At 40.2% G+C, this 27,494-nt stretch overlaps 1 protein-coding gene across 2 annotated transcripts in view; it reads right to left on the minus strand.

Annotated features, from left to right (window-relative positions):
• Positions 1-287: 287 nt before the first annotated feature.
• Positions 288-27,494, minus strand: part of LOC126263006 (synaptic vesicle glycoprotein 2C-like) — a 429,984-nt gene continuing 402,777 nt past the window's right edge. For both annotated transcript variants that reach the window (XM_049959967.1, XM_049959968.1), the window contains exons 9-12: positions 27,221-27,335; positions 23,694-23,853; positions 876-1,003; positions 288-669 (exon numbers count right to left, since the gene is read on the minus strand). In XM_049959967.1, coding sequence (XP_049815924.1) covers positions 614-669; positions 876-1,003; positions 23,694-23,853; positions 27,221-27,335 — 459 coding nt within the window. In that variant the 3' untranslated portion in view covers positions 288-613. The remainder of the gene's footprint in view (positions 670-875; positions 1,004-23,693; positions 23,854-27,220; positions 27,336-27,494) is intronic.

Raw genomic sequence — 27,494 nt, forward strand, 5'->3', positions numbered from 1 at the left:
CATTGCCTTACATGGTGATCTATTTTCTAGGGCTTATGCGAGTTTAGTTGTCAGAATAGAGGGCTGTAGTTAAAATTGTCAACTCAATGAGGACTCCAGAGAAGAATAATACTAACAGCACACCAGTTCTTCCATATCTGAACTTTGAGGTAGGGAGAGGCAGGAATAGGCAGCAATGAACCATCGGAGCATCAGATAGGAGTAGAGACACTGCAGAATAAGGAAAAACTGTCATAGCAATAAATAAAAAATTTATTTATTGAAAAAATTATTAATGATTTTCACAGTCTTTGGAAAATGAGACAGCATTTTATTCTATTTTTAGAACTTCTTGTTGGTATATCTTAGAAATATTCTGCGGATCTCGAAGCTGCGTTGAGTTCCTCCAGAGATTGTACACAATTTTTTGAATCCTGTTTAAATAAGTAACATAATAACAAATATGGACATTGTCTTACAGTGTCACAATAATACTCAAGGATTCATAAAATTGTACATCTGCTGAATTAAGTATGTGTGTACCACTTCTCTTCACATAGTTAACTTTTGTCAATCCTGGGAAGCTCCGGAGACATCTTTTAAGAGCATAGTTGTTGGGCACACTGACTCTGCATTACTGAAGAGCTGCCTTATCAGTATTAGGAAGCAGTAGGACAACAGCAGCACTTACTGAAAATTATCATAAGATTAAAAGAATAGTTATTGACATGACTTTTCAAAGAACATCATCAATTGACAAATTATTGACTATTATGTAAATGCATCAAATTTTACAATGCTCCAATCCTGTCACAATAATACTGAAGTTACAGATTCATAGGTGAGTAAGAATCCTACAATACAATTTCTAGTTACATGGAAATAGTTGTACTTACCCAAAATAATACCACCAAGGACTGCAAAAGGTGCTACACAACTGGCAGACAGTAAATAGGGAAATGCCATGTTGCCTGAGAATGTGCCTAGTTGTCCAAACATTATATTTAGGCTCATAGCCATGTTTCTGAAATGTCATAATATTAAAACATGTAGCACTATAAAACAAATAACACTAATAACTTTGAGGCCACATCTGTATGTGAAACATAAAACATTTGTGAAAATCAGTATCAAAATTTAAACTGTGTGGTACCTGAATGATTAAGTATTTAAGATTTTTACCTTTCTCTGATATAGTGTAAAATCAAGTTGCATTATTATTGCATTTGCAACTGTAAAAAGGTCTGCAACACATTTCTTAAAATGAAACAATGTAGTGACCAGTGATAATTGCAAGCCTTAATTCCACTGACAATACATGACAGCCTCTCGGTTGAAGACAGAAAAAAAGAAACAGTGTTGATACAAAAAAAAAGGTTAACACATAGTTAATTTACAGCCCCTTGATTGGGAAAATGCATCAGATGGCAAAAAGACAGAGTAACAAATCGGAATTGATTGGTTGAATAATACTGGCTAATGTATCATGTATACACAGTAAGTGGAGCTCGTATTTATGTAACATCACACTCAGTCAGTTAGTTAGTGAGACATAATCATAAAAACTAGGAAATTATTCATTTACTGAACACTTCATCTGTTAAGTGCTCTGTGTCTCATTCTGCCTGACTATGTATCAGGTGGTGAAAATCTTCTGGCCAGGAGGAAGGAGGTTCAGCAGAATGTGAAATGGACAAAGGTTTGCATACATCATCATGTACTCCCGCACTTTATTAAGTATCATGTTGTATGTTGCAGTTTTTATAATAATTCTTTATGAACAACATTGTTTACCAATTTAGATAATTGATTTCCTTGTTTCATTGCAACTCATTATTTATGTTCACTGCAATGTAAACTATTTCCTGCAATGGGGCTACAATGCCACCTGCATTGTTTATTATTTCTCTGTGGCACTAGTTGTGGGACAGAGCTTTTGATAACCATTTCAAACCAAAATTTACTCCTTTCTAAGCTGTTTAATATCCTTGTTAAAACATATGATATAACCAGTCCACTGTTCCTACCCACGCAATCGTTCCCACTATAAAATACACTCCACTTACCCACCCAAAGGCATTACACTATATCCTAAAATATAAAACACAAATCAACATGTGAAACCATGCATGCTTTTAATGCATGGTGTTCCATGTAGGAAAGGCTCCATCAAACTGGCTGAGCACATCAATGGCCACAGACGAACTGATTGTCTCAGGGCAACCAATGCCTTGTTGTATCATGAGATGGGCACACACTGTCTGCTATACCACGTGAGCTACCTGGATACTTGGATCCTTGCATCTGGTACACATTTGCCTGAACTCCGAAGATAAGGAACTGCTCTCCAACATATCTTCACACCCTGCCTCCCTCCTGGACTTAACATCTGTTAACCCGCACTCCCTCTTTCGTTGTCATTATATATTTTATTTATTTACTCAATTATTTGCTTTTTAGTCCCATTCTCTCGTAAGCCATGCATCAATAACCCACCTTTGTCACTCTTCTTTGTTTCTTCCGTGTCTCATTTTCGGTTTTTAATTGCACTTTTCATTTCTCTTACTTTAGTCATCTTTATTCTCAGTTTGTTTTTCTGTTTCTCTAGATTGACGATGATACACTGCTTACCAATGTACTATCTTTTACTTCCTATTCTCTTTGATGCCTCTCTCTTTATCATTCCTTCCCCTTGTTCTCATAACAGATGTGTACTCCTCAGCCTGGGGTGAAGTGAAAGATAAACTATACATGAGTCTCTCTCATCCTAGAGTGATGTGTAAAGATGAACTACATTAGTGTTGCAACTATAGTTATCAGGTTTACTAGGTTCATTCATGACAGTCCTGTCTTGATAGCATTTAACCACAAGCAGTGGGGGTGGTGGTCATAGCAAGAGATGACAGGCAACGCATAGCTCTGAAACGCTTGGAAAAATTTCAGTCAAACTTTGAACTATCTTGGAAATAATGCTACAGTGGTCGGGGGGGGGGGGGGGGGGGGTGGATGATAGAAGGCAACTGCAAAAATAAGTAAAAATAACCAATAAGAGTAACGAATGAATAGTTTTTGGTTTTCTATGCTGACTGGCGACAATGCCACTGACATTTCACCTCCAGAACTTTGACAAGAGGTGGAAAGGGATGAAAAGAAAAAGCATCTCTAGTCTTCTTAGTAACAGATCTGAGCACTGTTCAGTCCTAGGGACGTTGGGAATGGTCTCAGAATATTAAAGGGATGATGTGAAAAAAAAAAAGAAAAACACAATCTGTATACTGCATTTATTGCTATTAAAAACCATGTAAATAAACTAAAAGTCTTCAGAGGAATAACAACAATATGGAAAGGACAGACCGCCAACGAGCAAAACGAGGATAATGGAATGTAGTCGAATTAAGTCGGGTGATGGTGAGGGAATTAGATTAGGAAATGAGACACTTAAAGTAGTAAAGGAGTTTTGCTATCTGGGGAGCAAAATAACTGATGATGGTCAAAGTAGAGATGATATCAAATGTAGACTGGCAATGACAAGGAAAGCATTTCTGAAGAAGAAAAATTTGTTAACTTCGAGTATAGATTTAAATGTCAGGAAGTCGTTTCTGAAAGTATTTGTATGGAGTGTAGCCATGTATGAAAGTGAAACATGGATGATAAATAGTTTGGACAGGAAAAGAATAGAAGCTTTCGAAATGTGGTGCTACAGAAGAATGCTGAAGATTAGATGGGTAGATTACATAACTAATGAGGAGGTATTGAATAGAATTGGGGAGAAGAGGAGTTTGTGGCACAAATTGACCAGAAGAAGGGATCGGTTGGTAGGTCATGTTCTGAGGCATCAAGAGATCACCAATTTAGTATTGGAGGGCAGCGTGGAGGGTAAAAATCCTAGAGGCAGACCAAGAGATGAATACACGAAGCAGATTCAGAAGGATGTAGGCTGCAGTAGGTACTGGAAGATGAAGAAGCTTGCACAGGATAGAGTAGCATGGAGAGCTGCATCAAACCAGTCTCAGGACTGAAGACCACAACAACAACAACAACAACAACAACAAATTGCCAATCACCACATAGAGGCAGCATAAAGTTGCAGACAGTTACAATGAAAAAGACTGCTAAAATATTAGCTTTCTTCAGGGTATATATGCAGACAAGAAAAAAGAATTTCCGGATTTTCACTTGATCTCCTGGTTAAAAACACACTTTTTCCTCACATGAAAATACACTTTTTCCATGATAAGCAACAGTGTAGTTTCCCTCAGAGCAGTAAAAACATCAATTCTTTGAATGGTAAAAGTTTTATACACCAGTGCAGAACTTCCCGGCACTTTAGAAAATGAAACTTGGCAGGAGGAGGAGGGGGGGGGATGCATTTTAGATAGATCTTTGATGTGCAGCAACATGTATGCTGCATATTTTCATATTAAGATACGCTGCATATTTTTGTTTTCTGGGCTTGAAATTATTCCAAGTGGTTGGTAGTTTTAAATGAGAGTCAAATGCTCTGTGATTTAAGAAATTCATTGCACATTTTCACACATAACATAATTCATCTTGCATAAAAGGAAATTTCCTTTGAAAATAACGCTTTTCAAAGAACCATTCGCAATATTTTCCTGTGACCTCTTCAACATGGGTTCCTTTCAGCTGGTGCCAGAGTTCGTCAGAAAACAGGTGTTACTGCACGTGGGCAGCTACGATGATAGCACTAAGAGTTCTTAGATGACACCATAAAAGTAATAGGACATCAGAGGATACTCCAAGATCATAGGAATTTTCCAAACCATACTAAAATGTTTAATGCGACTTAAAGGACACATCTGTACATCCAGATTTACAATGAAACAGGCTCCAACCTGATATTAGGCTTTTCAGTGCGCTTTTTGGGGTGCAAATTTTCTTGGAGTACCAACACTGTATTGTCTCATGTTTTGTTATTTATTATGGCACAATGCCATACATGCCAGAAGATGAAAACGTGCCCTTGAAATTCAGTGAACAGTTGAAACTAGCCAATAGTGTGGAATGGAACATTTCATTTCTTATAAGCTGACTTCATCTGCGGAAAAGATTAATAAAAGCCACATTTATTTAGCAAACCGACAAAAATAACTTTGTTGTTGCGCAAGGTAATTAATGCTTGACTGCCAAAAACTTGGAAATAAAATAAAATCAGAAAACTTAAACTAATATTTTAGCCTTCCATAATTATGTGAATGTATTTTAATTTACTTTATCACTCCAGGCTACAGAAGTCCATTTTGTTTCCATTTGATGTGTGAACTGTAAATGAAGGGAGAGCAGTAAAATCGCTAAACCTAAACACAGGTCACCATCCCCTCCCCATTACAACTCAGACTGTTCTGCGCATGCGCGAATCTGTCAGCTTAGATGCACCACAAAAATTTTTCTGGCTAGCATGACTGCTTCTTGCTACTGTTGCAGCCACACTTCAAGTAGCCAGAAACGGAAGGTACTGCTCATATGCAACCGAACTGTGCATGTGCAACGAACTTAATGTACACGCTTATGACGTCACATTCAACGGAACTAGTTTGCTGTTATGAAAAATTCTACTGTCTTCATCCTAAAGCCTTTGACACATTTTGCTTTAGGCAAGTGCTTGTGTGTGCACTGTGTGTTGTTGTAAATGATGCATTTCCTTTGCAACTTAAATTTTATTTTGGTTTTATTCTGCCGTTTACATTTTATTGCTGCAGTATTATTCAGCAGTAGCGGGATACAGTAGAATTCTTTTTTAGCCTAGCAGTTGTTATAAGTCAAAATTACAAAAATTTAACTCAAGACTAAAGCAATGAAAAATTCCTGGAATTCTAAAAAATTCCCAATTTTTTCTCTGTTTTCCCCCAGATAAAAAAATTCCCAGGTTTTTAAAAGGCATAGGGAAATGTGACTGGCTGATCATTTACAGAAGAAATTTGGTGAGCCAATCAATGTGTTAATACATCAAGAATGTCGCCCTAAAATTTTTGGAAACAACTTGAACAAATTGCATAACCTTAAAACTCTCACCACATTCATATGAACATCACTTAAAATAGTGGGCACATCTGTTGGAAAATCTGCTGCTGCCCACAGGATGCAAAATAAAACACAATCCAGTAAAATGAGGCACACAGAGATCTGCACATCTCAAGCACCACACAGAGCTTCTTATCTGTCACTTCCAGCCACGACCGCAGCTTGTGGTCTAGTGGCTAGCATCGCTGCCTCTGGATCACGGGGTCCTGGGTTCGATTCCTGGTTGGGTTGGGGATTTTCTCTACCCGGGGACTGGGTGTTTGTGTTGTCCTCATCATTTCATCATCGTCATCATTCATGACAATTGCTAGATTGGACTGAGTTAAACATTGGACTGTGTAAAAAGTTAGACTTTGTATGGGTGCTGATGACTGCGCAGTTGAGCACCTCACAAACCAAACATGATCCTCATCCTCACTTCCAGCCCCTATTCTTCCCACTGACACAACTCTGTGCCTCAACAGGGAGACAGCGGCATGCAGGAGGGATGGCACACTGAACCAACTGAGGAACCTGACACATCTCCTTGGCTGCTACATCAGCCCTTTCACTCCCTGTAATACCCATGTGCCCTGGCATCCAGCAGAAGGACACCTCCTTCCTTAGCCTTTGTAGCTAAAGGATTGCATTCTGGATATCCTGGACCACTTTATCATGTGGGTACAAGCATTGCAGAGACTGAAGAGCATTCAGGGAGTCGAAGTAGATGAAGAATTTAGCAGGCACAACACATTTCATCTGCTCCAGCGCCCTCAACACTGCCGATAGTTCAGTATCATATATAGCGAACTACAGTGAAAATCGAATTTTGAGGATACGATCTGTGAAAACAACAGAGCAACCAATGGAGTCCCCCATTTAGACCCGTCTGTGAATACAACTACATAGACGGGGAGCTCATTTAAAATGTTAGAAAATAGGGTATTAAAAACAGAAGTTGGAATGCAATCTTTCCTGTGCTGCATTAAATCTAAAATTATTCTGGGCCTCGGCAGTAACTAGGGCAGCAGTCGGTTAAAACCTTCGATTTGAGCCCATAAGTGCTCCACATCAAAGGGCTCCAACACACACTTCACACGGATCCCAAATGGCCTCATTGCCTGCAGACAATAGGTAAAGAGGCATTCCACACTGAGACGAGCAATGGTATGGTATGCTGTGGAATTAGGAATACCGGTGGTGAATAACTGATGGACCTGATCCACCATGAGTAACTGCCACCAGACGGTAGATGGCAGTTTCTCAGCCTCAGCACAGAGACTGGGTATGGGGCTGGTCCTGTAAGCTCTCATGGCCAGCCAGATCCCTTCATGGTACATAGTATCAATGATCTTCAGGTATGAAGGCCTCATTGACCTGTACACTGTGAACCCATAGTCCAGCTGTGTTCGCACAAAAGCCTGGTAAAATGGGAGCAGGTGCATCCTGTCTGCTCCCCAAGACCTGTGGTTAAGACACTTCAAAATGTTCAGTGCCTTCTGGGACCTTGCCTTCAGGTCCTTCAGGTGTGATAACCATGACAGTTTGGAGTAAGAAATGAGGCCCAAAAATGACACAGAGTCTTCAAAAGGGAGAATGGTGTTCCATATACGCAATGCAAGTAAATTAAAAATATGACAAGAGCGATTAAAACGAACACACACACAATTCTCTACAGAAAATCTGAAACCAGTCTTTTCAGCCCACTCCTCCAGCCTCTTTACTGTGAGTTGCAACTGATGAGTTGCTGTTGCAGTAATGGAGGAGCTACAGAAAAATGCAATGCATCCAACAATAAGGAGCACTGTAAAGGATTCCTGACTGTTTATGGCTATGGCAAAGAGAGTAATACTTAAAACACTGCCCTGAGGAACACCATTCTCCTGCTCGGAAACTCTTTGACAGTGCATTACCAACTTGGTACTGAAGAATGTGCTTTGATAAGAAGGACCCAATGAAAATGGTGGAAATGGCCACGGGAGCCTGATTGGTGGAGCTGCCCTGGAATATAGTGTCACCAAGCAGTAGTGTATGCCTTACGGACATTAAAAAATATACCTACACAATGCTGTTTACATATGAAAGCCTGCTGAAAGCCACCTCTAGCAGGGTCAGGTTGTCGACAGTGGATCAAAATCTCCTGAATCCACACTGGGAGCAACTTAGGGGCTCCCTGGTCTCTAACATCCAGACCAGATGACGGTTAACAATTCCCTCCCAGGTCTTTCCTACACAGTTCATTAAGGTGATACTCCAGTAACTACTGGGACACATTCAGTCTTTTTCCGGTTTGGTAAGAGTTATCAAAATCGCCTCCTCCATGAGCTTGGAAAACTGCCTTCCTCTCATATCAAAATTGAAATATCTTAGGAGAACTTCCTTTGACACTGGTTTCAAGTTCCACAGCATATTGTATCAGAGTTGGTCATGACTGGGTGCAGTATCACGAGCCACAGACAGTGCAAAATCCAGCTGCCATATGGAGAATGGGCAGTTGTAGATACCAACTGTTAGACCTGAAGTCCAACTCATTCCTTTCCACAGTGGCATGGTAACAATGGAGCCAGGATCCTGGCTGGCAGTGGCAGTAGTCAGTGCAAAATGCTCTCCCATTGCTTGCCCAATGTTTCCATGTGTTGTTTGGAGACACACCTGATTAAATAACACTTCTACAGGTAACCAACTTCCTTTACTGGAAATCCTCCTGATGGCTTCCTCTATTCTAGGAGGACAAGTGGAACGGCTGAGAGAGTCCAGGAACACTTACCATGACCTTTTATTGCTCTCCTTAACGATGTGTCAAAGCTTTGCCCTTCCTAATCGATGGCTGTGATGTTTTCCACCATTGGGCAGCTCTTAAACTGCTGCATGCCTGACTGAATGACAGAACGGCACTCATCAGTCCACCAAGGAACAGGTGACCTCGTAGTAGTATGACGAGAGGACTTTGGGATGGGGACATCAGCGGCATGGTGGATTACTCATTGATATGGTCCATCCCCTCCTGGATGCTGTTGTGGCACTCAAACACAGTTGGTTGGTCAAACACCATCCAGTTGGCTCTTTTGATCATCCATAATGGTTGTGTCCTTTCAGGCAGATCTCCATCCAGTAAGTGATTACAGAGAGGGAAGTGGTCACTGGAATGAAGGTTGTCAGTGACTTCCCACTTAACAGAGACTGCGAGGCCCAGAGAGCAAAGAGAGAGAACAATGGCTGAGGATAGCTCAGTAGCAGCACAAAAATGAGTGGGAGAGCTTGGATCGAGGATGCACAGCTTAAGAGTCATCACAAAGCACTCCAAATCTCGATCCCAAGGGCAAGCAGAGCTTGAACCTTAAAATATATGTTGGGAACTGAAGTCTCCCAGTAGAAGACCCATTAGAGCCACAGAGTCATTCGCATCATTTGGAGGTAAATATAGTGAACAAACTGTGATCCTCCGACATACACGAAATGCAACCGCTTGGAGTTCAATAGCTAGGGGTAGAGCAGAGGAGCAGTGCACATTACTGACAAACAATGCGACCCACCCTTTGCCCTTTCCAATCAGGTCATCCTTGCAATAGAGTGTATAGCCTCATTGCTTTAAAATGCATTTCCTGCAAACACAAGCACAGGGGCTGTGCCAGTGCTTGGAGTTTCAGTTCCTCCACATGTATCTTGAGTCTTTTAATGTAGGATAGGAGTCATCTGTCATAGGGGTAGCACTTTCATCCTGACTTTCTGCTAGGGAGGGGAGCCTGGAATGGGTGGAGGCTCAGTCTTGGGGAGCGAAGATTGCATCTGTCTGACATCAAAGTCTGTCACGTCTAAAGAATGGAGACAGTCATCAGAGAAGATGACATCGACCCCGTCAGACTGTTTACTTCCTGACACCATCAGTTGTGGATGATTTGCCTTTGATCTTTTGCCCTGGGTAGGCTTTGGAGCCACAACTGAGGCTGTGGTAGTGGCAGAAATGGACAGCATACAAGACTGAATCTTTGGAGGGGCAGGGAGCTCTGCAACGTTGGCAACTGTGGTCATTTCTGAAGTTCTGGTGGGAGGTACAGATGTCAAAATAACTGCAGCAGCACAAGTGTGTTGACAAACTCAGGTACTAACACTGACACAAACAACTTCCATTTGTGTAGCAGCATCAGCTTTCTGCAACAGCTGTTTAAGAACCAAAGCAAAAGAGGTAGGTAACACTGGCCGAGATGTCCACATCACGGGCATTGCTGTTGCTGCCAACTAGCTACACAGTTCACCTACCACTGTGCCACTCCACATTTGCCACCGGCCAGCACCCCGCTGCCGTCTCCGTGAGGGTCATAGCCGCAATGCCCGGGGTGCATACTTTCGCCTCCATGCAGCCAGCCGCCCCGCCTCCCATGTCGCTGCTATGTGAGTACTCAGCCACTGCCCTGCCCCCCTTCCATTGCCACTGCTTCTGTGCATATCATGTTGATATGTACTGAGGCACTTGCAGTGATTTGTTCAGAGAAGAATGTAGAAATCAGTAAATTATAGTACACAGCTAAATTTTGCATCTTACACAGTTATTACCGGATGTGTCTTGACCTGGGATGATTTGAACTTTAAATTTTTGTGAGTCTAATTACTATGAATTTCTTATATTTGTTTTAACCTCTTTTGTCCTCAAAGTTGTGATGACAAGTTTCTTAAGGTGAATCTTTGAGAGTTTTCAATTAATCCCCAGGGATTTGCAGCTTGCACAATGTGTTTGGCAACCAAAGAGTCTTCCAGCCTTTCATGATCCAAAGAAAATTCTTTCATTTTTCCTATAACCATCACTTCTGTGCCCTCAAATGAAAGTACATTTCTACTCCTTGCTACACAGATGTGAGTGCTTTCAAGGGCTCTGTAACCCCTTATGCCTCCAAATTATGTCTGCAAGGTTTCCAAAATCGTTTTTATCTTGGTGGGAATTTTTTTTTTATTGCAAGACCAGGCACAGATGTGAAATCAGCTCCTAGGCCTTGTAAGAAAAGTGACAAACCATTGGGTCTGATGATCCTGGTATTGTCTATCAGTTTACTATAGGTACTAGGCAGGCGCATACATAGTTGTAATTACATGATTAGCACTTGTGTTGCCGAAACCAACAGGATGCTGTGTGGCATGTCAGATTGTGGAACGAAAGGAATGAACTTTTTCTACCTTCTCTTTCTCATCTCTTTACATTCTCTTTTCTGACCTTTTATTCTTTTTCAGTCCATGACTTCTGTTTTTTGTAAGTGTTAGTTGCTTAACTGGTTAACTCAATGCAAGAATCTGAGATGTATTAAGTTATGTATGGTAATAAAGAGTTATAATGAATGATGAAAGAGAATTGATCTGTTGTACCCTGTAAGTTGTTAATTGAGGATATGACGACTTCCAGTTGTTATCCCCCAGAGGGCAGCGAAGTTTTGTTGATATAATGTGGTGTAAGACACTGTTTTACTGAGGCTATTTGTGAGCAGGCAAGAGGTCCTGTCATTCATGTGGCTGAAGGTAATTATGTGCAGGCAAAAGTTCATGTGTCAGTTGTTTTAAGTGGTGTTACTTCTGTTGTACAGATAATGTTTTGTTTTGGAAGCTGAGGAGTATACAATGAATGCTAATTAAGTTGCCAATTGTATGAGACAAGATGATTCAGTGATGTTAAATGGTCTATTTTTTTGCTGCTGCCCCAGAGGTCGCTCAGAACAGTTAACCATGATTCATTTTACCATGTAGCAAGTTTCCAGTTGAGACAGTGTTTTTGGACTCATTTAAATTGCAGGCTATGTTACCAATGAACACTTAAGCAGAGACTGCATGGTGCAAACAGCCATGCTCCACACGCAGCCATTTTTCTCCCTTTACTTCGCCTTCTCTGCAGTAATTCAGTCTAGTTTTCATATTTTTATATGATTTATAAGTCATTTATTGCAAGGGTTTTGAGTGACAATGTACTGAGAGCATTATCTGGAGTATAAATATAAGTGGTTGTAAGTAACAGTTAATATTTTGTGTGATAAGGATGACCCAGGTGCATGCCTATTTGTATTATACGGAAAGTTCAGGTAGTTTGAAGATTTTGAGGTATTCAAAGTACCCTCTCCCAACTACTGTATAGGTCTTCGTCATGTGATGAATTAAGCTATTTGCATTATTCAGCTTTGTTGTAGAATTTTGGGGTTGTACTGTATTTCACTTGAAGATCTCTTTTACTGACAAAGTTTTTGTGTTGTCTATCGAAAGAATGCATTAAGTTTACCTTACTAAAGTTTTTTAACAATGCTACATTTTACAAGCGTATGCCTTTGAATGTTTTGTTTCGTTGTCAAACCTAGAATGTGGAGGACTTCTTTGTAGTGTCTATTCTGTTTGGCTTTTATTATTCAATAGATTGTTACGCTTTGAATCTTCATCTGACTTTTGCAACTAATGTTCCACAGCGTTTCAGATGAGCTAAGTCCACTTTCAGGTCTTTCAAGGTGCCACTCACAGTGGTAAAAAATAATAGAGCTTTTTTAGTTCTTATGTCTGCCGAACTCACTGTTTCCCTTCAACTCTCTTTACAAAACTTTCCTGACCTGTCTTCAGTGAAATTAACATTTACTTTTTTCTAACCTATGTGTTTATACAGTCTATTAAGTCCTGCAGTATTTTATCACACGATCCGACCTTTACATACCAGAATTTTTGTCACCTTGAGGTGACTCTGTTGTAGTTTTTATGCAGACAACAAATCCCTAAAATGACTGGTCAGCCTTTTCTGAATTTTGTGTTTGCTGAAATTCAACACAGAGATGCACTCTTTCACCCTATTTCAGTTTTAAATTTAAAACAAGTACTGTACCAATGGTCTGAACTAACTGCTGTTAACCCTTTTTTTGTCATACTCAAGTTAAGATCCTTTCATGTGCAAATTTGGTGTCGCTCTGTACTTGGTGTTTAAACTGCTGTCAGACAGCATTGTCTTAATCTGTTTTTGCACGTACTTAGTGTTATACTGCCAGAACACACCAACAGCTGTGCTTAAAAAAATGTTTTCTTTAAGATCACTTTAGTAAGCATACGTGCACTGCACCGAGTGCTGAAAGTGTCACCTCACCCTCACTCCTCTCACCCTTCCCCCACCCTTGCACCTATCTCACTCTCTCCCCCCGCGCAAAACGTGCATTATGCCACAAATACCCCCCCCCCCCTCCATCACCCTACTAGATGGTTCAAATGGCTCTAAGCACTATGGAGCACTATGGGACTTAACATCTGAGGTCATCAGTCCCCTAGACTTAGAACTACTTGAACCTAACTAACCTAAGGACATCACACACATCCATGCCCAAGGCAGGATTTGAACCTGCAACTGTAGCAGCAGTGCAGTTCCGGACTGAAGCTCCAAGAACTGCTCGGCCACAGCGGCTGTCACCCTACTAGAGAAAAGCACCATTAAAGTTTGGCTACATCACACACGCATTTCTCTCCTTCCCCTCTGTGCAACCTATGTGCTCTTCTCCCATCAGTCGCAAGTTTGTTTACAAACAGTGCATGCACTTGTCACACAGAAACACATTGTAGCTATGAATCTTTTCATATTTAATGAACTGATTATAAACTCATAGTATTCTTTCCTTTCTTTTATGCGAAGTTTTATGAATAGGACAAGGATATTTTTAGGTGTTTTGTCACTGTGAATACACATTTTAATTATCTTTCCTGGAGTTTTGCCTGTGTTTCTCTGTGCCTCTAACTTTGTTTTACAAGCTTATTTTATAACATGTGACAGTCCCCTGATAATCTGAAAACGCTAAGCTCTAAGATCAGTAGACAAGATAGTTTTTCTTGAACTTTACCACTTTAGAGGAAAAAATAAGACTGTAACTGATTCTCATTTTCAATTTACAATCAAACAAATGCTGTTCTGGTCTTGTCCTTCGGCTTTTCTAGCTGTAATTTTAGTTATAGAGAACAGTTTGTTAATAATTTTTGTACTGTAACAGGTTTGTAAGACAATGTGGCTGAGTGACGCTATTGAGAAAAACATTAAACCTGTGGGGTTTGTTTTCATATTTTAGCTTCTTAGGTAATGGGAATTAGTAATTTTTCATGTGCTTCCTGCAGAAGGGATTGGGGGTGGTACCACAATTACGATGAGATAATGAGCAATATCTTGACGTAAGGTAATGTATATTAACGATTTGGCATAGATCTGTTCCATCAAGTACTTTTGCTTTATGTTGCTTTTATAATTGTGAGGTAATGAGGTGGATACTGATGATTTTATTTTATAGTTCTGGGAATTACATAATCACTTAAAAGAAGATGTGTCTTCTATAATTAATGAGTATAAGTTGAAACGATGACTAGGAAGCCCTTACACTAGGTGCATTTACTCTACAAATATTTAAGGCCATATCAGATCCTCATTTTGCAACTAGACAATATTATGTTCTATGTTGAGCACTAAAACGAGAAATATCAATTACAGCTTCCCAGTTCTCTTTGAAACTACTGAGTAATTTTGAACTAGGTTTAATATTTCTCTCTCTCTTTCTTACTGTGTCGTCCTAAATACACCATAGTGTGTCATATTTTGAAGGGCTATTACTGTACAAGGTGATATAAGGTATATTAAATTGAGTAGGTAGAATGTTAATATTAGGAATTCATGAGTTTTGATGTGTAGTCTTTTCTATCCCCTGATTTCAACCATAATTCCAATATTTTGTCAGTATCAGAAAAGGCTTTGTACTCTGTATTTTAACATGGGTTAATGTGGTTAAAGGTTTTCATGTGATTTATGCTACATCATCTCTTCAACTTGCTAACTGCATTTTACTTGAATGTGTTAATATTTTGCTTTGTACAACTGCTCCCCACAAACATGGTCAGATGATGTAGCAATATTTTACTTAGGTTATTACTATTTTCCAAATGTACTTAATCCAATTCTAATCCAATCCAGGTGTTAATGTTCTGCAGTAAGCTGAATTCTTATGTTTTTCACCCAAATACTTTGATTATCATAGAATTAAGTATTCTGTCATGTTGTTGATGCATTTTATGTTTTGGTATCCATTCCAATATGTAGCAACAAGATTAATATATACCAGACAACACAAACAGCTACCATTTCTGAGAGCACCTGTAGACAATTGAAAGATCAGTGCTGATTCAGTTCGGGCAACATCTATTTTCTATGACACTGAGTTCAGTTCTGCAACAGTAAATTAATAATAGGTTTTTTCTCCTCAATCTAACAGAAACCATAATAGTTGATTCCTCTTTTGTGAAGCTTTCTGGCATGATTTTAACTTTGTTCATTTTAAGAACTGATTATCTGGAAGATGATGATTTCAATTATTACAGGAGCTGTTGTATTTCTGCACAAAATTTGAAGACATAATATTTTACCATTTTCTAAACTCATGAAATTTGATAAACTTGACTGCAGGTAAGTCCCCTCCCACTTACACTAAATAAAATATTGTAACAGATCCCCCCCCCCCAATACCATTAAGGTTCCTACTGGAGCAAACCATCTTTCTGGGGAGTGACTGACATTCTTTTGTAAACTGTGTGAGCCACCACTCCTCTGGAAGGGGGAAGAAATGTACAGGTTGGCAGCCAGTCAAAGAACATTTTAGGGAATTGGTTTAAAAACTTATTTGAAAGCCCCGAGTCAAATCTTTACAAGCTTTCTCCTAGAGCAACTTCTTCTGTGCCTACATGACACAAGTTGCCCGTCTTTCAAAGCCGAGGCAATTCTGTCCAGCTGAACTGCCGACAAGAGATGCCTTGAGTCCTTTGCTGAAACTGATAGCAAATTCATGCCATCATTCATAGCCAGTAGTGTGCATGAACACAGGTCACGTGTGTGGACGCTGGGGGATTCTGCAATGCAGAACACAGTTGCTTCTCTCTCTCTTGTGATCCAGACCTTGAGCAGCACAGACATCTGTCTTGGTAGGCAAAGCCTCCGGCTCTGCATTCTATAATCAGCCCTGACATCAATTAACATGAACCGCTTATCCTTCCATTGCTCATTTCAATTAGTTAGTCAACCTCCTAGACTGGCCTAAACCTGGTAACTTCCAATCCTAGGTGCGCTCTTTGTATACCATACACTGAAGTATATTCTCTTTATTTTAGCTAATTTCCTGTTCTATCATTTAACGGCAGCCCTGGATGCCCATTTACAAGTCCCAACCCTTCGACCTCCTGTACACTGTAGTAAGCAGACTCCAACAACCTTTGTCCCACTTACCCTGCCCATGTACACTTAAGTACACTTTAAATAACTCACTACAAAATCGCAGAACACTGGTTTCATAATTCTCCTATATTCAGATAAGTTATCAACTAACAACAACCGATAATTAACAAAGCTTTTCAGACAACATGTTCATACATGATGTTTCAATGCTTCACCAAAACCAGAAGTTCATACCTAACTCCAGGCAGCCTGGCATAGAGTCTATGTAACAACTTTCTTTCTTTTTCTTAGGGCTCGACCATTGTCATCATGCCCCTTTCTTCTCTGTAGTCATCACTTTCTGCACTGTGCCTGCATTTTTCTTTCTCATATCTGCAAATAAATTCCAACAGACCCAGGCACTGTAGATGCTCTTTACTCTACTGCTAATTTAAGTCACATTTTTCACAAGCACATCTTTCATTAGTCTAGTAAAAGGAAAGTGAGATGTTTTGCTAGGGTTCATGGCAACATGTACCACTAAATTGGGAATGTCCACCAGATTCCTGCATGTCACAACACCTGTGCCATAATTCAAGGTGGTGTGCAGCTGTTTCAGTGGCATATTCCCCAAGGCACTGAGCTTTCTGGAGGTTCCTAAATTGTTGGGAACTAGAACTTTCAACCAACAGTATTCCATTAGGCAATCAAGTAACTGATTTCAAAGTGATAGTAATGCCGTCTAAGCCTTTTACAGAAAGGCAAAACTTTTTGAAGCTGCCGTCTTTCCTTTTCACTATTAAAATCAGTTTCTGATGTCCAGCGCGCATTCCATTACTAGACCCAAAACTTTCGAAATTAGCTTCTGAAACAAGAGGACTGGCAACATAAGCCCTCTCATTTGACTGGGTTTTGGTACCTACCAGCGGCCCACCTTTCTGCTGGAAGGAGAAGAAGACAATTTTGAGGGTCCCACAAGGCGTTAGGGAAATAAAAGTCCACCTAGACTGAGCTCTTCATGTGTAGGTATGCCTTATAGAACTGTGTTCTGGCAGGTTCCCCAGAGGTAGCCCACTAGTAACTGTTCCACCTCAACAGCCACGCATCTTATTGTCGTGCAGCATGCCTTGAGACTGAGGGGATTTACAGATGTTTTTACCCCCTCGCAATCCTGGTGGTCGAGCTGAGGTCCCGGTTCCCCACGACACATGACGTTCCATCGCCGTGCGGCACTGTGGTAGCTGAAGTGTGCCTAGAGCTTACGGTGATGAGGGACTAGTGGCACTTAATAGCTACAGCTCAGAAAGTCTGTAGTCATTGAGCCAGTAACCAGCAAACAAATGCTGAGTGCCTGAAGGAGGGGCAGGAGATGGAGGGATGACAGGGTGGGTGTGGCAGAGGATGTTTTGCTGCCTGTAGAAGTGTGATGAGATAGAGCTGCTAGGTGCAGTGTTGTCAGGGAGGGGGGGGGGGCAAAGGAAGAGGAGAGAAGAAGGGCAGACCAGTAATAGGAGCATTACTGGGATACAAGGCACGTGTAGCGCTGGAGCGGGAGCAGGGAAGGAGAAGGTGGGTGGAGAACATGGACTAGCAACGTATGAGGCCAGGGGAGTTATGGGAACGAAGGATATGTTGTTGGGAGAGTTTCCATCTGCACAATTATAAAAGCTGGTGTTGGTGGGAAGAATCTAGATGACACAAGCTTGAAGTAAAGCACATTGTGTTGGGGCAGGAGGGGCCAAAGAAAGAGGAGCGGAGAAGGGGAGAACAGTAATAGGAGCATTACTGGAACAGAAGGCATGTGTAGTGCTTGAGTGGGAGCAGGGAAGGAGTAGGTGGGTAGAGAACATGGACTAGCAAAATTTGAGGCCAGCGGAGTTATGGGAATGAAGGATATGTTGTAGAGTGAGTTTCCATCTGCACAATTATAAAACCTGGTGGTGGTGGGAAGAATCCAGATGACACAAGCTTGAAGTAAAGCATATTGTGATGGGGTAGCATGTTCAGCAACTGGGTGGTGCAGCTATTTCTTGGACATAGTTTGGCCCTTGCCCTCAAACTCAGCTAGTACCTGTCCTCTACCCACCTATTCTCTTCCCTGCTCCCATTGCAGCACTACACACAACTTCTGTCCCACAAACATTCCTACTAGGCTTTTCCCCCTCTCTATTTCTGCCTCCCACCCCCTGTCTCCTTCGGCACAGCCTCTCAACACTGCTGCACCTAGCACCCCACCTTGTCTCCTCCCAACCCTGCCCTGTTATCCCTCCCCCTCCCTGTCCCATGGTGCTTCCTTAACCCCATAACCCACTCCAGCAAACTTCTGCTCACGTCAGATGCAGTAAAAGTTCGGCTCCAGCACCTGAGACAGTGGCTGTGTGTGTGAGTTGTGCTTGTGTGAATGTGTTTTCTGTTTTGGGCGAAAGCTTAATATTTTAGCTGCCATTTTCGCCATGCCTGACTGTAAAGCCTTGTCTATGTGGTGAGTAACAATAGGTCCTCCCTATATTGCTATAAATAATCCTACAGTTGTTTCTACACTATAGGTTGTTTTTATTGCTTTACCCTTTACCTTTGTAATACAAGACTGGTATACATAAATAGCTTTGCAGTAATGGGTAATTGTGTATTAGTGTAATAAAACTTCACACAAAAATTAATAAAACCAAACACAGGGACAAAAAAGAGAACACTTATACAGAAAGAAGAAGTAGATAATATGAGAATAAAATGCAAGAGAGGTGAAAATGATGCTATGGAAGAGAAAGGAGAAATGAAATGACAACAATCAACATAAATTAACAAGTACACGGTGGGAGACAAGAAATGTATTTGAAAAGCAATTGTGTATACAGGCACTGGAACACTGATGTTGGAAAGTGGAAACAAAATTATCATTTGGAGTTCAAAAATAAATATCTTGGTCCCTTCCTATAAGATTACACAGTACACTGGCCAGCATTAATTTCTTTGTTCATTCTAACACACTGCTTCATGAAAACTCATGATGATGAAGAGCCTTCAGGGCCTTGGAATAAATTTGGATATACATTAATAGGCAGAAGAAGCCATTCAGAAGCTGCTTCTGTAAAGCATTTTGACAGTTTATTACAACTAGTCCCAATACGTTCATCTGTTACAGGGATTAATTCTGGATTATTTTTATTAAGGTTTTTTACCCCCCTCACTCTTCAAACCATTGTGAAATGCACAGCAGAAGGCACTTTTGTAGTACCACCCATTTGTGTTTCTTTGCATTTCATTCACATATGGGGTGTGAGAAGAGTGACTGCTTAAATGCTTCTGTGCACACTGGCATTATAAGTCCAACTAAAATTACTCAATAGCTGCTGTCAGTCACTTGCTGCAACAGTGTTGCCACATCAGTAGCTGGCTACCATTTGGTTACAGGTGACACAAAAACATGGTGGGTCACTTCACAAGTGCTTTTAATGTGTAACACAGAGCAGTGTTGTAAGTGGCTGCCACGAGGTATGTTGGAAATGCGAGACACTCTGTCGACTGTTGATTTTAAGTGACCAATAACTTAAGCTGCAGCAGTGGTTCATTTTATGGCCCTGAATTTAAAATCATGTCCTCACAAACAAACCATAACCTCATGATGAGCAATATATCCGAGAACACGGTGGTCAACAACCTGTGGCAGAACAAATCACGATCACTTTGTTCATGGTAATTAAAGCTAATCTTTATGGGCAAACTCAAGACAGCAAACACCAAGTTTCAGTGCCAAAAGCAAGCTGCAATTTCTCACTATCATGTGCTACCTGAAACTATCCTCACACTAGCAACACAAGCTGCCATGTTACCAACCAATGAACAGTCCTTGTTGGCACTTGGTTGTAAATTATACACGAAACAAGTTCACTCCAAACGAAAAAAGAATGATATGAAAAAAGATGTGACACAGTATTAGAAATAAAAAAATGCATTTGAACCAATTATTTGAATAAAAACAATCATCAAACTCTTTTGGTTACATTTAGATACAAACAGAATTTCACTACTTCCAATGAGCTTTGAATCTTCTACACGACAGCCAATCTCTGTGATTATGATAACTGTATATGCAACACTGAATAGTGTCTTGTGCAGAAGAATCCAGAAGTGTTCAGTTAGTGTTCTGTATGAAATGTGTATTTCATTAGAATCGTTTGTGTATATTGTTTTTGGTGTGGTAACCATGTGTGATAAAATACAAAATAAAAGTGTTATGAATATAATAGAGGGAAACATTCCACGTGGGAAAAATTTGAAGTGAGCTGACCAATAGTTGTGGGAGTTCTCTGATTGGAGGAAACTAGCTCCAACACGTGAAGTATCAACAATCAAGTAATTTTAATCGGACTATAGTCTAATGCCTATGGGAGCAATGCATAGAGGACAGTAGTATATTGCTGGATTCCCCATTTATTGTGGTTCTTGCAACTTTGCAGGTATGCTTTTCTGCACCAGACGTCATCTGTCTTCGAGCACCAGCCAGACTGAGTTCTTCAGCACTCGCCCGACACTATCCCATGCATCTAATAAACCTGGCACCATCTGTGCTGCTCTTCTTTATACATGTTCAATACATCCTCTTAGTTGGTGTGTGTCGCACACACGTGAGCAGTATTACAGATCAGTTACATGAGAGGCTTGTGATTTCCTTTGTTGACTGACTGCTGTTTTCCAGTCTTGTACAAATGAACTGAATTCTCCGCTTAACAGCATCTATAACTGAGCCCTTGGGATCACTCCATTTCATATGTCTACAAATTTTTCCACCCTAGTATGTCTACAGATTAGCATATTCCAAGTAACACTGATACAGTAGTCATAGTACTCTATCTATATGTGTACAGTGAAGTGCACAGTTATACATTTCTAAACATTTAAAGTAAATTGCCAATCTTTGCATAACTGTGAAATCTTATCAGGATCTGATGGAAAATTTGTGCAGCTTCTTTTTATATTTCTTGATTGTAGAGAACTGCATAATCTACAAAAAGTCTGAGGTTCCTCTTAATATTATCTACCAGGTCATTCATACACAACTTGCTATGAATCATGGACCTTTCCGTGGTGGGATGGTTTGTGCACCTCAATTATGCAGATAGCCACAATGTAGATGCAACCACAATGTGGGGGTATACAGGGTGCTCCATCGATAGTGACCGGGCCAAATATCTCACGAAATAAGCATCAAACGAAAAAACTACAAAGAACGAAATTTGTCTAGCTTGAAGGGGGAAACCGGATGGCGCTGCCATAGGTCAAACGGATATCAACTGAATTTTTTAAAATAGGAACCCCCATTTTTATTACATATTCGTGTAGCACGTAAAGAAATATGAATGTTTTAGTTGGACCACTTTTTTCGCTTTGTGATAGATGGTGCTGTACTAGTCGCAAACATATAAGTACGTGGATCATGTAACATTCCGCCAGTGCGGATGGTATTTGCTTCGTGATACATTACTCATGTTAAAATGGACCATTTACCAATTGCGGAAAAGGTCAATATCATGTTGATGTATGGATAATGTGATCAAAATGCCTAATGGGCATGTGCTATGTATGCTGCTCGGTATCCTGGACGACATCATCCAAGTGTCTGGACCGTTCGCTGGATAGTTACGTTATTTAAGGAAACAGGAAGTGTTCAGACACATGTGGAATGTCAACCACGACCTGCAACAAATGATGATGCCCAAGTAGGTGTTTTAGCTGATGTAGCGGCTAATCCGCACATCAGTAGCAGACAAACTGTGCAAGAATCGGGAATCTCAAATATGTCGGTGTTGAGAATGCTAAATCAATAATGATTGCACCTGTACCATATTTCTGTGTACCAGGAATTGCATGGTGATGACTTTGAATGTCGTGTACAGTTCTGCCACTGGGCACAAGAGAAATTATGGGACGATGACAGGTTTTTTGCATGCTTTCTATTTAGCAACAAAGCATCATTCACCAACTGCGGTAACGTAAACAGGCATAATATGCACTATTGGGCAATGGAAAATCCATGATGGCTGCAACAAGTGGAACATCAGCGACCTAGGTGGGTTAATGTATGGTGCGGCATAATGGGAGGAAGGATAATTGGCCCCCATTTTATCGATGGAAAACTAAATAGTGCAATGTATGCTGATTTCCTACGTAATGTTCTACCTATGTTACTACAAGATGTTTCCCTGCATGACAGAATGGCGATGTACTTCCAACATGATGGATGTATGGCACATAGCTCGTGTGCGGTTGAAGAGATATTGAATAACATATTTCATGACAGGTGGATTGGTCATCGAAACACCATACCATGGCCCGCATGTTCATCAGATCTGACGTCCCCGAGTTTCTTCCTGTGGGGAAAGTTGAAGGATATTTGCTATCGTGATCCACTGACAATACCTGACAACATGTGCCAGCGCATCGTCAATGCATGTGCGAACACTACGGAAGGCGAACTACTCGCTGTTGAGAGGAATGTCATTACACGTATTGCCAAATGCATTGAGGTTGACAGACATCATTTTGAGCATTTATTGCATTAATGTGGTATTTACAGGTAATCACACTGTAACAGCATGCGTTCTCAGAAACGATAAGTTCACAAAGGTACATGTATCACATTGAAAAACTGAAATAAAATGTTCAAATGTACCTACATTCTGTATTTTAATTTAAAAAACCTACCTGTTACCAACTGTTTGCCTAAAATAGTGAGCCATATGTTTGTGACTGTTACAGCACCATCTATCACAAAGCAAAAAAAGTGGTCCAACTAAAACATTCATATTTCTTTACGTACTACACGAATATGTAATAAAAAATGGGGAATCCTATTTTAAAAAAACACAGTTGATATCTGTTTGGCCTATGGCAGCGCTATCTAGTGGGCCAACCATAGCGCCATCCAGTTTACCCCTTCAAGCTAGACAAGTTTCGTTCTTTGTAGTTTTTTTGTTTGATGCTTATTTCGTGAGATATTTAGCCCGGTCATGATCAATGGACCATCCTGTATGCAGAGAGGCCAGACTAATCTATCGTTTCTGAACAGGCAGCAACCTTTCTTGTAGACCAGATAATTCATAACCTTCACACACAGTACACTCCACAATGCACTGTACAGTAGCCTGTTGAGTAGATATGAATGTTTCAATTGGGCACTGGGATTTATTCTGGTTAGTATCCATAATCCACATTCAGATTTAACTAAGGATCCTCATAATCCCCCCACCCTCCTCTCTCCCTCATCTCAGATCTTAATGGAGTAACATTTTGCAGCCTATATTGACAAGCCTTATAATTATGAACATGATGTAAGTGAAAAATGATAATGAAATTAAATACAAATTAGCAGAACATTTTGGAGCTTTCTTCCATTTATTTGTGAATTAGATGAGTAATATCTGTATTTGACTATTATTTAACATCTAAAAACAGGTGCAGATATGAAAATAGTATTTTTGTGAGAAGAGAACTGGTTCTCCAAGCTTAAAATGTTATACTGTACCTGAGACTTGTTGGAAATATATCAACAACAAAGGCCAAACTTGTTATGTGGCAAACTCCAACAAGGGAAACATAAATGGATATGAATGCTAAAGCTGCTCCAGATGTATATGACCAGTAAATGGCCAGTGAACAGCTAGCAGCAACAGCATATCCTGTCACTGAAAGACAATATATAAAGAGTTATACATTAATGTTAATTCAATAGAATCCCTTAATGTACAGAACTCCACATTTTACAATATGTATAATTGTTCCAATACATTTTTCTTATAATTTCAGTTACTGCAGCATACAAATATCAATGATTTACTGCAATTATAATACTATATAAAAATAGAGAGAAATAAAGTTCAGACTTTTTAAACTGTTCAAAATGAAGTTTTGCGTGTTTTCATGACTGGCATATTATATTCTAGCTTTCTCAAGTTTTTTTTTTCCTTTAATCGGAAAATACATTTCCAATATGCTTTTCATCAGAGCAGAACCTATGTAACAGAGGTAAAATTAAATCTGTTCTCAGTGCAGTGAGACACAAAACACTGAAGATATTCCTTGATGATCACCCATAGTCAACAACACAATCTGACAACCATGTCTAAAAATTATAGCACATAGGTACCTGGATGAGAGTACAATAGAACTGTGCAGTCAGTCATTTGGAATCTGTATGACCCAGACAGTATACGACTGACTTCGCAAAATCGATTTGGGTTCTGGGCATCTGTTATTAACAACAGTACGAACCCCTAGCACTGTGGTGTGCAAAGAGGGTGGCCAGGATGCATCTAGAATGTAACTAGAATTAACAGTGTTATGTTATCTTCACCAATGAGTGCAGGATTTGTCTGATGGCTGATAATTGCCACAGAAGAGTGTGGAGGTGACTACGCACCATTTCAGACAAGCTGTTGTACAGGTTTAGCAGAGTGAAGAGTCAGTCATATTTTGGACCAGTTGATGAAAGTATGTCAGACAAAGCTATCAATATTAAGGGTAATTTGAGGGCTGTGTAATATCAGGATAAGATCCTTCAGCCTGTAGCCCAGCCCTAAGTCGACATTTTGACACTGGATTTGTATTTCAAGATGATTATATAGGAGCATGCAGTGCCCACCTCTTGAACACTGACATACTAGATGCAGGGCAGAACATGCCCATTTATCAGTATGACATTGCACCCCCTCTGGCATGGGTGTGGGCAATGATTCAGTTGGGAATGGTGTCACAAAGCTACTGCATCCTCTTTTGATGCAAGCTGGTCCACAACTCTTGTAACCTGTCACTGAAAACATCGATACTGGCAACAGTACAGACCTGACATCCGAGATAGTCCCACACATTTTCTATTAGGGAGAGATCTGCCATCAGAGTACTTCAACATCACACAGATGCCTTATAGAGCCATGTGCCATGTGACGATGAGCATTGTCCTGTTGAAAAATGGTACCACAATACTGTCATATGAGAGGAAACACATGAGGACACAGGATACCTGTGATGTACTGCTATGCTGTCAGATCTCCTTCAATTACAACCCTCTGCAACCAGATATCATACGCAATGGCTCCCCACAATGTGATACAATGAGTAACATTACTCTACCTCTCGAAAAAATTGGAAGAACGGGACCTCTCCTGAAGTCACCTCCGTACCTGTGGATCATGGTCATTCAGGGTAGAGTAGAACCATGATTCATCACTGAACCCAATGCGACATCATTCATCAACAGTCAATGCTTCCCCAGTCAAAATACCACTCCAAATGCAGCCATACATGTTGCGGTACTGATGGCGGCCTACGCACGGGATGGTATTTCCCTCGTCCACCTGCTTCTAGTCTCTGATCTGTGGTGGGGGAGTACACAGAGTACTTGTGCTCAGATGGCAGGTGCGCATGTGAAGGGGTTATGATGTCCTTGGTGCACATTAGGGTCATCCTTTATGGTGGTCAAATGTGGTCAACTGGAATCTCGGCAATGAAAACGCCTACCCCCTCATTCCCATGCAGTCCAACACTGGGTCACAGTCACATCCACATGTTCCAGAAACCTGGATATTGCACGATTCAACCAGCTGGCCAATTGAAGAGTCACAATGAAGCCCCATTCAAACTCTGCGGCATGCTGGCAATGCTGTCTCACAAGAGTATGTGGCACACAATGATCACTCAACATCTAATGCAGTTCATGAACCCTACATAGCCTAAAAGGCCTGTAAATAACACTCAACTCGAACGACACTAATATACTCTAGTGGCTGTTGTACCTGTAGCACAGAATTACAACTCATTTACACACTTGCCAGTGATGCGTAAGTATACAAACTTACTGTGACATCCGACCACATCTTTTGAGAGATTCATATTTTTTGTCATGCAGTGTGTATGGAATGGTCTTTGGTATCGGGTTACACAAGGGCAACCTCATTTTCATAATATTGTTACATTCCATCCTGGACTTCCCATTGTTTGATTTAAACAAGCATCTTTTCCTTAATAATCTCCAGACTAGGATGCCAAGGTCAATATATAAAGCTATTCACAGAGGTTTCACCCCTATCTGAGAGGATAGTAAAAGACAGGCACCTTTTGCAACAAACTCTGTATTAATGAGAAAACTGCAATTTATAAACTTAAATTTATGACTGCCCAGAAAGTAACAAACATTTTGTAATAAAAAATTAACAATATGGGAAAACCAAATTTTACTATACACACATTAAAGGTACACTCTTAAGCTATTTTCCTACATCATCGCCATTCAAATTGAGGCCCTTATACCTTCAGTACTGTCTCTGTAGAAATCTGCTGCCTGTGATATGCTTTTGGGAACCCACTTTGCCCAAAATTTGTGGTAAACGAGCTTCTCCATCACAATTTTATGTACCAAACTCTGTGAAATTTGGAGAAACTGTTGCAAAAGTTCTGTAATCATGAAACGACAATTTTCACGAATTTTGTCATTGATGTTCATCAACAGTTTGTCAGTTACAAGTCTATGCTTATCACTGCAGTATGGCCATTTTTAAAATCAATGCAGCACTGCCTCACTCGGCTTTCACTCATTCCTTTTCCATACACATCACAAAGGTCACAATAAAATTCAATTGGGCTGCACTTTTTTTGCAAACAAAAACCAAATTACAGAATGCACCTCACAAGTGGTGGAGTTTTGTATTGCAGCACCCATTTCAATACATCACAGAAAACAAAGTAACAGACATGCAGACCACACACTACCAATGCTGGATTCGTACTGAGTGTAGGAACGTTATGGCACCAAGGCAGCACCTATAGCCCCACCTACCACTGCCCTGGACCAAAATATCTGTTATTTTCTGGATAGCCCTCGTACAACTGGTTTACATCCTAGTTGTGAACAGGAATATTTCAATGCTTTGGTTTACAATTTTATTTGCTTTTATTGTTTGTTTACTCAAGAATTAAGCATAAAATACACTACTTGTAGAGTTCAAACAAAAATCTCCTTTGAAACTAATTTTATTTTGAGAGATCATGTAGACTTACACATTATAGCTTTCTTTCCGACAAGGTTTACGAGAAAACCAGCAAAAATGTAGAACAATCCAGATATTGCAGCAATGGTCATGTTGTTCACATACACAGTGCTGTTAATCATAGCCTGTAAAATATGAGACAATTAGAGGAGTCAAATAACACATACTGTAACTAAATAAGAATTGAATGGTGCAGAATGCAAAAATGAATATGCTTGCATTTTATGGAACTTATACATGCTCTTAGATTCTGTAGATCCCAAAATTTTATAGGGGACATTTAC

Source organism: Schistocerca nitens, chromosome 6, assembly GCF_023898315.1.
Source record: "Schistocerca nitens isolate TAMUIC-IGC-003100 chromosome 6, iqSchNite1.1, whole genome shotgun sequence".
Taxonomy (NCBI): Eukaryota; Metazoa; Arthropoda; class Insecta; order Orthoptera; family Acrididae; genus Schistocerca; species Schistocerca nitens.